Source organism: Parasteatoda tepidariorum, chromosome 6 (assembly GCF_982258835.1).
Source record: "Parasteatoda tepidariorum strain Cologne lab strain chromosome 6, Ptep-v5.0, whole genome shotgun sequence".
Classification (NCBI taxonomy): domain Eukaryota; kingdom Metazoa; phylum Arthropoda; class Arachnida; order Araneae; family Theridiidae; genus Parasteatoda; species Parasteatoda tepidariorum.
The window spans coordinates 110,737,637-110,750,735 of record NC_141760.1 but is presented as its reverse complement, the minus strand read 5'-3'; the positions used below and the strand labels follow the sequence as shown (position 1 = coordinate 110,750,735).

At 32.3% G+C, this 13,099-nt stretch overlaps 1 protein-coding gene across 1 annotated transcript in view; it reads right to left on the bottom strand.

Moving 5' to 3' along the window:
- Positions 1–13,099, bottom strand: part of LOC107451888 (dual oxidase) — a 76,593-nt gene that overhangs the window by 38,833 nt on the left and 24,661 nt on the right. The window contains exons 7-11 of the mRNA XM_016068121.4: positions 8,518–8,578; positions 6,975–7,071; positions 5,819–5,988; positions 4,119–4,291; positions 2,032–2,201 (exon numbers count right to left, since the gene is read on the bottom strand). Of these exons, the coding sequence (XP_015923607.2) occupies positions 2,032–2,201; positions 4,119–4,291; positions 5,819–5,988; positions 6,975–7,071; positions 8,518–8,578 (671 nt within the window). The remainder of the gene's footprint in view (positions 1–2,031; positions 2,202–4,118; positions 4,292–5,818; positions 5,989–6,974; positions 7,072–8,517; positions 8,579–13,099) is intronic.

Genomic DNA, 13,099 nt, shown 5'->3' with positions numbered 1-13,099 from the left:
GAAAAAAAATGATTCATCATGATAGGTACTTAGGTACTTTATTTGCGTCGCACTAGAGTCGCACTATGGGCTATTGACGACGGTCTGGGAAACATCCCAGAGGATGATTCGAAGACATGCCACCACAACTTTGATCGTCTGCAGAGGGGATGTCTGCCCTGCTTTGGTAACCCGACGACCTCCGCTTGACGTCGAGCACTTTACGGCGGAACAGTTTAACGAGGACCGATACCGCGCATCCTCAGTCCCTACGCTGATCAAAGTGGTTACCCACCCACTTACTGACCGAAGCCAGGGATGCTTGACTTCCTGATCATCAGTTAACCTCAATGTAAAAAAAATCCGGATCAAATTCCGGTAAAAAGTACCGGCACCTAAAGTAACTTTTACAGTAATAATTACCGTAAAGTCACTGAATCACTCTAATTGAATGAATACTGTAAAAATATGTTTTAACATTTTACGATAAAAATGGATTTTATGGATAAATAGATTTTACAGATAATGCACCCAAAAGTGCCAGCACTTTATATTGTAATTTGATCCGATTTTTTTTTTACAGGTTAGCGAGAAACGTAAAGAAATTTCTCTCTCAAGTTTAACAACTTTCCCAATTTACTAATAAACTAATTTTGTTGATTCGTTTGCATCTTTTTTACAAAAATATTTAACACATAAATTAAAGTCAATCATTACAGTCTTGTAGATTTTTAATGGTATGATTTCATTCTGATTTTTTTCAAGTTTCCATGAGATTGACAGAAAAGAAAATATTTGATGAGGAACAGTGTTGAAATCATGCGTAATATTGAAAGGTTTTTTTGACCCTCTTAGGAGTATGTCACATTTGAATCCTTTCAAATCTGTGATAAGTCACATCACAGATGTGAAAGAAGTAAAGATTCTGCGAGTTACACATGTCTGCAATTCATATTATTCAGGCAACGTTTCAGCATTTACGAAACTTTTGTGATTGCTCCAGCAGAGAGGCAACGAACGATTCGGGGTTCTTCCCTTGTAGTTACCTCATGAATATCACAACGCTAATTGGAATTTTGATAGCATAACTTTTGTATTTTTTATACACCTTTATTTAACTAGATATCAGTTTGTCAAAATTAGTAATTCAGGACAATTGTTGTCAAATTCCTCTTTTTTTCCCTAAGCGCCTAAGAGTTGATTGCTAAAATGCTTTAATTTTGTAAGCCGATAGCATATTTGTCCCTTAATTGCTAATGAATTATATAGTTTCAAGAGAAATTTTCAGTTAATGCTGTAAAATGCTCCTTAGTAAACATCATGTAAGTGAAGATAATCCATCATTTACAACATATCACATCATTTACAACATATGTTATCTGTAAAACCTCTATTGTTGAAATTACTATGGTTTTTTTAAATTAAAATTAGTTTAAATATCTCTTATCCTCATAAGGATGACACATGGTAAGTGTTCTAATTTAAGGTAAGCAAATTTCGCGAATATTTAATATCATATAGTATCGAAAAAATTACGAGGTATACAAATTTTTATATCATTTTAAAGAACGTAATTTCACATGAAGAAAAAATTTCTCGGTCGAATAGTTATTGAAAAATCGAATTTTAAACTTCTGAAATTTTAAAATTCGATTTCCCAGGAATTCGTCAAAAAATTGCATGTTTATTCAGAGGAAGTACGTTTTTGTGTCTGATTTCATAACTTAAAATATCATACAAACTTTTTAATTAGTATATTTGAGGTCACCCATCCGAACCATTAAGATAGAGCCCAAATACGGGAAAATTCGATCATTAAATAAAAAGTTATTCAGAGTGATATTTTTTTTTGCTGTGCTCCCTACACATTTTATCAAGTTGATTCTTATATTAAATAATAATTATTTTAAGAGGGTCAAAAAGTTTTAAGATATCATTACATACTTCGCTTTCAAATCATTCGTAATTAAAAATATTTCAGTGAATGCATACTAGTATTTTGTGAAAGGAAAATACTTTATTGAGTCTGAATTTTGTACCAAAATTATTCACCCTGGATTCTCGAACCAAAATCGATCGGCATCTCTTATTCTCTCAAACTGCTGCCGGATGATAGTCCGGAAGAGAGGTCCGGGTCTTCCTGCTTCTGTTTCTAACATTCCACCGATGTAGAGATCAATTTCATCGAAGTTCTTATACAGGGTTTTAATATCTTCCAAAATCTACATAAGACAAGTTTAAAAAAAAGTTATTCAAAGACTTGATTTAAAAAAAGAAACAAATTTTTTTTAAAAGTCCGCAGACTTAATGCAAAAATTGTTATATGACATATTTTTGAGTATTTTAGTAAAGTCACCTTAGCTTTTAATCTTTAAACAATATTTTATCTTCCGTAGACAAGTTTTGTTCAGGAATATTTAACAGTAAATCAGGCACGACTGTTTATTAGCCAATCAGATATGCCCTATCTGGAAACACCCAGTGGTATAGACTTTGAGCGTACAGAGGAACATATTAATATGATGCTGGTCCGACTTTTGCATCGATGACAGCCTGTACACCTTTGGGAAGACTTTTCCACCAGTTTTTGTTAGGAATTGACTTCCGTCACAGTGATGATGGTCTATTTGGCTGGCTACGTCATCAGACCTCTACTTCGTTCCAAAGGTGTTCTATGGGATTTATATTGGGCTTTGTGAAGGTCAGTCCAGTTTTAAAACACCCATTTCGTCAAATCACGTCTGTGCAAGCCTCTATGTGTGATTGAAGCAGTTATCCTGCTAGAAAAGAAATGGGCCTTCCCCGAAGTATTACTAGACAGCATTGTCCAGAATATCCACATACATCTCAGAGTTCATGTTTTCAACCACAGGAAGTAACGGACGCTGACCAAACCACGGAAAACACCTCCACACCATTATGTTTCCACTATCATAACAACCGGGTGTCCGGATACTTTTTGGTCGGATAGTGTTTTAGATGGTAGTTATCACTGGTGTCTAATTTTTTTCGCATTTTATTTCAGTTTCTTATATAGAAAACAAGCCTACGCAACTTTTTTATTAATTTAGGCTTCCTTTCTTAACGCCAAGCAGTTTGGCGCCGTAAGTATCCAGCCTACATCACCAAGCTTTCAGCCTTTTGTTTCTAGCAATTCATTTAAACATACCTTTTTCATAATTTTCTTTCATTTATATTTATAACATGCCACTCTGGGTCATCCCTTTTCCACCCGCTCTCAAGAACACGGGAGGAAAATACGTGTCTTAATTTCTTATTTAGTACTATTAAACTTGGTCTATTCATTTGCCACATCTTTTATCTAATTTTTTCTTTTATTGTAGTAGTTGTCTTGTCAATGAACTTTAATGTATTTGCGTTACCCGAAAAAACAATACCAAATAGCCTTCTACCTTCTACCGGATGGATATAGGCACTAATTATGACTAGGCTTACCAACTTGGATAATTTATATACAAAAATGAATGTTACAGTAATAAAAAGTTTAATGAAAACGCAATTTATGGATGAAAATTTAACCCTGCGTTTTCAAGACTATCTTGATATTCTCTTCCAGCTATATCAACACAACTGAGGAATATCTTAAAAATATCAAACAAGAATGAGAAAATTTGCTTATAAAAGGTCAAGCCAGTCAACGAAATGTCTGTAGTTAACCCATGCGATCATCGGCAACCACTTAAAACCGAAAACGGCACAAAGATTGCAAGGAATAGAGTGGCGCTATTTTATCTCAGTAACCAGGGCTCTAACTGAAACATGTTGTTGTGCAAATTAAACTATCTCAATTTTGATTAGACCATGACTCAACTTAAAATCGAAACATGGTGAATTTAAAACCTCATTAACGTTGTTGCCACACGATATTACGATTCAATACTGAACAGAATTTTTTCTGTACGTAACAGATAGATCGTGTAACAACTTATACGCATCAGCCATATTAAAATTAAATAAACACTGCAGTGCTAGTGCTTGCTAAGTAAGTTAAGTATATTTGTGCTCTAAAAAAGTATTATAGGATAAAATCAGCCATATATTTGATTATTGGATTTTTATCAGTTAGTCTTATATCTTATGCGGTTTTTAAGAATTATTTTAATCAGCGAAGCAATTACCTGAGGGTTAGTCTCCATGAGTTGAGGATTTATATCAGACCAGTTGCTTAGTCCTGGAAATCGAAAGTGTTTCCGGACGGTGTTATAATCAGGTAGCCCATTGTCTCGTCCTCGCATCACATTTAGAGCAGCTAAATCTCTTCTAGAGAATTCTAAAGAGCCGAAAAGCCTGTCTGAAAATGAATATAAAATTTTTATTAATGTCGAATAGTAATAATTTTTATTTGAAGGGAGCTTCAATGAGATATGGTTGCTAAGAATACAAGGCAAATACAAGGAAATAAAGAAAATAAATTATTGAAATCGCCGTATTTGAAACAAATCTCTAAATGATTTATATTTTTAAATTATTCTTTTTAAATATTTATTGGACTATTATGAACTGTTTTCAATCTATCTTACTACATCTCTGTTTGAAATAAACAGTTAAAGTATGTTATTGTACCTTTATAATCTTTATTTGGTCGAATACTTTTATATTTTTACTTTGTTTTTTTCTTCTTCTTTAAAGTGGTTTCTTCCTTTTTAATTGTATGGACCTGGTTATTTTAAGCAATTTCAAAAATAATCGAAGTTTACCTGTAAACCATAAAAAAAATTCTCATAAATTACAGCAAACTTTTTTTCCAATGTGTCTTTCCCTCAAAAAATGGGTTCCATTTTCTCAATTCTACTGACCTTATTCTATCTCTAGGCCAGTTAAAGAAATTTTAAGGGCCTATATTTTACCAATGAACCACTTTAAAAAAAATTTAATAAATTGCAGTAATTCAAAAAAATGAGCCTTATTTTTAATTTTAGAGGTAAGAAGATTTTAGTATTAATTATTTAAAATAAAAATTGTGAATTGGGAAGAAAATTATGTTTTATATGTTTTACGGAATGCAATAATAAATATTAAAAAAATATCTTTTTTACAAAAGAGAAATATACATATATGTTACTGGGAATGACAGAAATTGGTGGTTATTGACTTCCACCGGTGAATGTCGACAATCACATAGTCGCTTTGGTAAATGTCCGAAATATATACTAGCTCTAGTTAAGTGCCACTGCCCGGTATACATTTGTCCGGTATGCTCAACATCAACGTTTTTTTAAGGTCAAGTCCTATTGCCCAGTATGAATTTCAGCGGTACTGCTAACATTGATGTTTCTCCTAATCTTTCCTCAAGAGGTTTAAAAATATCGAATAAATATAATAATATCAAGGAATGAATTAATATCAAATCGTATATAACAAATATTTCGGACGTTCACTAAAGCGACTATGTGATTGTCGACATTCACCGGTGAAAATCGACATTCTCTTGATTTCGGTCATTCACCGTAACGTATACACCTTAGGAAAACTGGAATTGGGATAGCTGAAAATTAATCAATACTTTTTTTTAGAAATACTAGCTTTTGGCAGTAATTATGAAACAAAAATGTATAGTATTTTATTTTTGTAAGCTTTATTTTTTCCTTTTTTAAATTAATCTAAATAACTCAGAATTGGAGCTCTATCAATTTATAAACATTTTTTAACAACCATCAAAAATGATTTTTTTTGTAACTTCCTGTCTTGCGGGGACGACCAGCTGCGAGCTGATGTTTAAATTATGTTGTTTCTCTGAATATTAATTAGGGATTTCGATATTCGCTTTGTTAATAACTAATACTTCATTGATAAACATTTTTCAAAATTTAAATATGACCTCTGACGTCGGAGCAAATGACATTGTCTTCTTTCTCGGCTATCTGAGATGCCATTCCCATTATGATTTCTTCTATACCATCTTCTACTTTGTCTGGATCCCACCAGGTGGAGCACAATCTTTTTGCCGGGTAACCGGATAATGTCTTTCGAAATTCACACTCAGCATTCCTAAAGAACAGGTATCATTATCTGTTGAGTAGTACAATCACAATTTGACATGGAAAGGTATAAAATGACAATCTGTTTTGAGCACCATTTCAAAGCCTGGTTATTGAAACATAATTGGGTATAAAAGATAATTTATAATTATTAGTAATTCTTCTCTTTAATATTGAATCCAATAATGATCTATAAACTTTTGATCAAGTCATTTATTGGACCTTTTTTTTCTAGTAATATAACGTTAAAATATTTTTGGGATCGAAATTCAGTTATAAAATAAAAATTCATTTAACTTGTTACCAAGAACCATTTTGATATTTCAATTCTTTTTATAGCGAGAAAGTGAGTCATCTTCAAAAATTTCAACCAATTTAAAAAAAATTGGCCATAAACTTCCATGCTTATAAGTAAACGAATTAATAAATTCAATGTTTATAACTAAAAATTAACGCGATGAGAAAAGATTAACCGAACAAACAAGAGATACATCTTCCCCGTGTTGGTTTCTCTTCTTGATTCAGCGCGAACCTTTACCGTTACCCACATTTATCCTAACAAAAACCTGCATTGTTTTTTTTTTTTTCGATTTTCCGAAATTATCCAGATATGGCTTCCCAAACTATGAGAGGAAAAACAGCTGTCATCGACATTTAAAAATCAATGAAACTGGTAGGACGGCTTTATAGTGGGTTAAACTATGTAATTTTGAGTGCTAAACTAAGTGGAAAATAACTGAGTGGGATTTGAGTGGAAAATAAATAAGTAGGTCAAATAATATCCAAGAAAGTGAAATTTTAAAACATGAGTTTTAATTGAGGTAATAAACTTGCCGTAATATTTGAAAAAAAAATATTTAGTTAAAACCTAAAAACTGCACTGATACTTATTCAATGTTGGTAGAATTGAATTTAAACAAGAATACTAGTTGGTGAATCAACATAATGTATGTTAATAAGATTTATTAAAAAGAAAATATAAATAATTACTGTAACCTTTTGTAAATCCCTGGAGGAATCAGTGTATGTCCAAAGCGAAAAGCTGCTGATTGAAAAACGTGGCTAACACCTGGGTGGAGATCTGCTTGATAACCTTAAAAAAAGGACCACAAACGCAGTGTTCAATCAAATTAAAATAAAGAAAGAGCTAAGATTGGATTATATGTTGGATGAATACATTAATTCTTATCAAAATTGTTGATAAAAAAAAGATTACACTGTTAGGAGTTAAACAAATTTTTTACTGCATTTATACAAAAGCTTGATCTTGCCTAGTTCGGGTGTGGCTACTTAAAATCTGAAATTAGTTTTGCTCCCAAAACAAGAGATTGCTTTTTTAATGACATTTTTAATCTGTTTTGTCGAAATGCACGAGTTTAAAAACGTTATATATATATATATATAGGGAATCACGCAAATGTTACGATAAACTTCCAGGGGAGTTAGAGGACATTACCAGGATTATAATTGCATTAGGAACTCACGCCGAGAAGCGTCGTCATACGCGGTGAAGGCCACTTTCCTGTTATGACCTGTTCAGAAGCAGTAAAAGAGCTGGTTGATAACAGAAAAACACCCTTGCGACGTATGACGATATTTCTGGGATGGGTTCCTACGCAATTTTAATCCTGATGATGCACCTTGACTCTCCTAGAAACTTTTCGCACATTTACGCGACCCCCTGTATCATATATTTTATTTTATAACCGTCGTTGAACAGCCTATCCCGAACCGACCCATTTACGGCTACTCATGTTCAACTACGTATCCTTGTAATTTTGAACTCAATCTAGAAGACAAGGGAACTCCTGGAACAAGTATTAAGAGAAATTTGCTTCCATGGAGGACTTTTTGATGGAACTAATCCGCATTTGCGTTGCATGGAGAGGAAAACCTCGAAAAACCTGACGGCAAAGTATTTTAAGTTACGATTTGTCTATCACTGAGAATATTTTACGTCAGTACCGTGAGCGGTGCGAGCCGAGAGCGTACTTCGTATCTACCAGCCACCCTGTAATATATATCACATTTTTAAGCTTATACATTTCAAAGAAAAAATAGACTGAAAATGTAATTTTAAAAAATCTGTAGCTTGGAGAGATAAACCGATTGTCGATTTGACAACAGCGATACAAAAGTATAGTTTGTCTACAGTAAAAACTCCTCTAGCCATTTGTCTGGAGCCTTGGCGGTGACTATGGTAACGAGGTATAACTATTTCAAGTAGGAGTGTAGGGTCAGTGTTTAGGAAAGGTTTTGGCTTGGGTCGGCGAGGGAAACAGAATCTTTTTGTCGGTCTACTGGTTTATCCCTAGAGTGAAGAGAAGCTATCCTCCCTGAAATGCACTATTCTTGTTTCCATAGCAGCAGACGGCCTTAGTCTTTGTGGCGGGGGGAGTTCTTACCGTAGACAGACTATAACTAAGTTTTAGTAAAAAAATATCTCAAGCAATAGAAAACGAAAACAAAAAGGTTACCCAGTGTTATTTACGGATGCATCTAAATCGCAATAATTGGATTTGTAAAAATAGAAACATACCTTTATAAGCAGTTACATTTTCCATTAACAAAACTGGCAAATATTCATAGAATATTACATTCTAAAAAAGAAGAAGAAAATATTAGTTTTGTTTTGTTGCAGTAGAAAAAAAGGGTCACCTTCAGAGGGAAGAATGATTCTACTTTTTGCATGTCAACCTACGAAAAATTTTCCGAATTGCTCCGAATATTCTTATTTATTCAGTTAAAAATTAATAATTTTGTAAAATTTTTATTTCGTTTTATCACTGGAATGTGTTCTACTGTTCTTTTCAATCGAATTTCCAATTTTTAGGTTAGGTATCTTTCAAGCCTTTTGCAAACTCTAGAGTTTTAAAAATATATGTTTTTGTTGTCGTAGGTAATTAATGCAGTGAGGGTGCGATTGTTCTTGTTTTCCAGTGCCGCCATCTCTGGCCAAGAATTTGACTTCTGCGACACCCATACGTCACACCCGTTTATAGGAAGGACTATTCATGCATCCATTCATTCATTCATTCAAAGATCGCAATTTCGACCTGAACCAGAGAACGATCAATATCCAATTAAGTTCCCTCACATGTATAATTTTTTTAATGGAGGCATGGAGGACTTTGTGACCCAACATAAATAACGCGCATCAGTCACCATTTACTACAGGTAAAGTTTTCAGCCGGCTGGATTCGAACTCACGGTCTCACGAACGTGAATCCAACCTCTGCCAACCAGATTATCCCAGTTTTTTAAAATACCCATAACCCTAAAATTTAAAATTATATTAATGTATTAAGTTCGGTAACTGAAGTTCAATATAACACATTTCAATGAATGAAATGAAACAAAAGTTATTTAAAAAATTTAATTAGTTACTGAATAAAGAAACTCCGCACGTATAATTTTACGTAGATTAGCTTGTAGGAAGTCATATTAATTTTCTGTTTACATGTAGGGGACTCTTAAGGATAAAAAGGTCATTTTGAAGAACATAAAATATACTAGGGTTAATTTAACTGCAGGATTTAATCCACTAATGGTTGCAAGACAATTAATGTTTGTTGTTATACTTGTGATTATATTTAGTTTTTTGTATACCAGTACATTTTATGTCATATTAGAATATTTTTTAAACTGCTCCCAAAAATTATTCGTAACGTAATAGAAATAAAAAAAAAATTCATAAAATATAAAAACAGATTATTTCTTCAATTTCCTTCGAATTAATTATTTTTCTAACATTAATAATCTATTTTAATTATTCTGCATTGGAATAGAATTCAGAATTTAATGTAAAGCCGGAATCAGGTATACTGCGAGTAACTTCAACGATGTTATGTGTATTCAAGAAATGAAATAAATAAAATAGTAAGAAATTAAATAAGTAAAGAAAAAAAGTTAGGTTTAACTTTTGAACAGCTTTGTTCATTAACCAGTGTTTTCCCAACTTGTGACCATTTCTAAATATTATGCATAAAATAAGTTAAAAGAAAGTTTTTTTTCCTCACATTTATTTTAATAAAGAAAAGACCATTAAGAGAATTTCAATGAAAATTGTTTTGAAATAGTAAGTAATATATTTGAAGCGTATCATACAAAAGGCATGGTGAAGTAAAAGACTAGGTTAAGAAATCTTTAATTAACTGCATCTTTTTTTTCTTTAATTTTATTATAGAATTATGATTTACAGCATGTATACAAAGAAATGACTCTCTTTCTTTCGAGTAATAGCCATTTAACCTAATTGACTGCCACTTTCTTGACACTTAAAACCTGTTTCTTTGATTGAAAACCTTTGAATGAAGTGCGAAGTGAAACGAGAGAAAAAAAATTCCTTTTACTCTTATATAATAAATTAAACAAAGATGATTAATATTTACTGGTTCATGTATCAAAAATGTTTCAAGCCAATAAAACCTATCTTTAAACTCGAGATAAAATGCCAAGATGAACACGGGTGAATGCATTTGGCGGAAAATTTAAACTTATTATTGAAGAGAAATTGGATTAGTTATATGAAAATCCAAATATTTTTAAATTGCATATTAGATATTGCATTTTCTTTCCATTTTTAATAATCTCGTTTCTTAATGTTCATAATTTTCCAGACAGCGTTCACATTTGTTCACCATTTTTAGGATATATCTGAATTCTATTGAGGAAAATTGAAACAATCTAGTACTAGAGACGAGTGAATAAAGTATCTATATTATATAAAACGCTAATACGTATGTATCAATAAAACCGATGATATTTCTTTTCTCGCGTTGGCAACAGTTTTCATTTTTAGTTATAGGCTTCGGTGCGGAAAAGCACGTAGTGAGCATCATATGGCTAATCTATATTATATAAAACGCTAACACGTTTTAATTGTAAGGTTTCAGCGCGCAAGAGCACGTAGTGAGCATCATATGTCTAATCGGGTGAATTCTCACCGAATTATTAAAAGAATTCTCACAAAATTACCTTCATCGAAGCCGATGCTTTACATCCGGCGTTCAGTACTATTTCATATTGTTTTACAACACATGGTTTTAGCCCTCTGGTGGGAAAGACTTTAAAACAAAACTTACAACAGTTACTTTTCTCAACAACTGAAATTTAGAATAGTGTGATTAAGAAAAATATGCGAACTGTTTGCAATTTCAAATTAATATTGAAATGCACAAATTTAGAATTTTCTACAGTGAAAAGTTTTAGGAACTTCAGTGTTCAAAAAAGTATACAAAAGCTAGACGTTAAGAACGTATCCAATGAGCGAGCATCGGATTGCTTCGCAATCCGAAATGAACCGCGAAAGCAGTTCCGGGTGTTGGCGAGCGGCAGCGAGAAGGGGGCGAAGCCTCCTTGTTTGTGAATAATTCATGATCTTCATATTTCCTCACTTTTGTAATTTTGCAACTCAACTTCCACAATAACTTCAAATAATACCAAAGCTTTATGAAAAGTTGGTAAGACAATGAACTTTCTGCGTTAGTATACAAATTATAATTTTCTGAATTAAAGATGTGTACTTGTAGTAATGGGGGGAATTGTGATTTTAATAATTTCCTTCATTTAAAACGGTGTACGAAATGGAGAATTGTTACATTTCTTACGTAAAACCAGTGAACGATATCACGTATATATTACGTATAAAAACTCTTTAATCATATCTGAGATTTACGTTGTAGATTCTTCTATTTTTTGCATTAAAATCCTGTTTGGAAATAATTGAAAAACTTGTTTGACAGAAAAGTGTTAATTGTTTTTTCCCGATCATGTTTGAAAGTAAAAAGAGAGAAAAGTAACAGCTTTTACATTTAATGAAAAAATGAAGATATTGATTACTGCTAAGATCTTTTAAAAATAAAAAACTACAGGAGTTCTTAAAAATCACTCCTGTGCACAAATATCCACATTTAAACTGTAATGTAAATTAATGAAGATTATTTTTTAAGTGCCTAGTTTAAAAAAAAATTACAAGTCTTCAAAGTTTGCAATTCCTTATATAGAAATTTTTTTTTAAAAATTATACTACGATATTTTAATCAGTTTATAACCGTTGTTGAACAATAAACTCAATTATAAGTTTACGGCTATCAATATTTAACTCCGAAACCTTGTAATTTTGAATCCAACCCACAAGACAAAGGAACTCCTGGTTCAGACATAAGAGTATTTTTAATGAAACTACCCTCATTTGCGTTACATGGAGAGTAAAATCTTGAAAACCTCCTACTGTTATTCCGACGGCAAGGGGATTCTAACTGAGGTTCCTCTACCACTCACATCATTGGGAGGCGAGCTCTCTATCTCCTGAGCTACCGAGACGATTTGAGAAAATTAACACTTTTTGCACAAAATAAGAGTTGAAAATGAAGTACACATTTCTATACCTTGCAAATTAAAAACTTTTTAGACATTCTTAAATGAGATAATGAAAAATACAAGGAACTATTGAAAGTAATTTTTTAAAATAATTTAGTAAACAAATTTTATAATAGTAAGTGAAATCTTTTAGACTCATTCAAAATCTTCCCGAATTATGGCTAAATACGAAAAAAAGTGAAATTAACACTATTGCTATAGTTTCTAGATAGCAGCTATCTCCATATTTGCCCGTCAAAAATCCAAATCCGTTGAATGAAGTCATATTTCTCCAAAGATGGCACCTTTTCGCGTCTGATTCCATAATTTAATTAATTGGCACTAAAAAATTAGCACACTAGAGGGCTATTCATTTAAATCTATATATTATATTAGTTCATAGATTGTGAAAATCTACGATAACGTAAGATATTGCATAAGTTTTTTTTTCTCCTGTTTTATCGTTAAATTTTTTTGCACGAGGTTTTATAACAGCGTAGAGATGAAGTCGTGCTCGCCAGTGGAGATCCAAATCCACCCGTCATTTAAGGCCCTAGTACACCTGAGCCTGAGATAGGTACAGGACGGACTGAAACTTCAAGATGACTAAAACAATATGTAAAAAAGAAAAACAAAATCCTAAGCTAAATGGAAGTCATAAGGAAATTAGTGTTAGCCTGACAAAGTAAAAGCACAGAACAGAAGTAGGTCATTGTTATTTTTTATGCCTAGTATGTAAACTTATTATATTAATTTATACT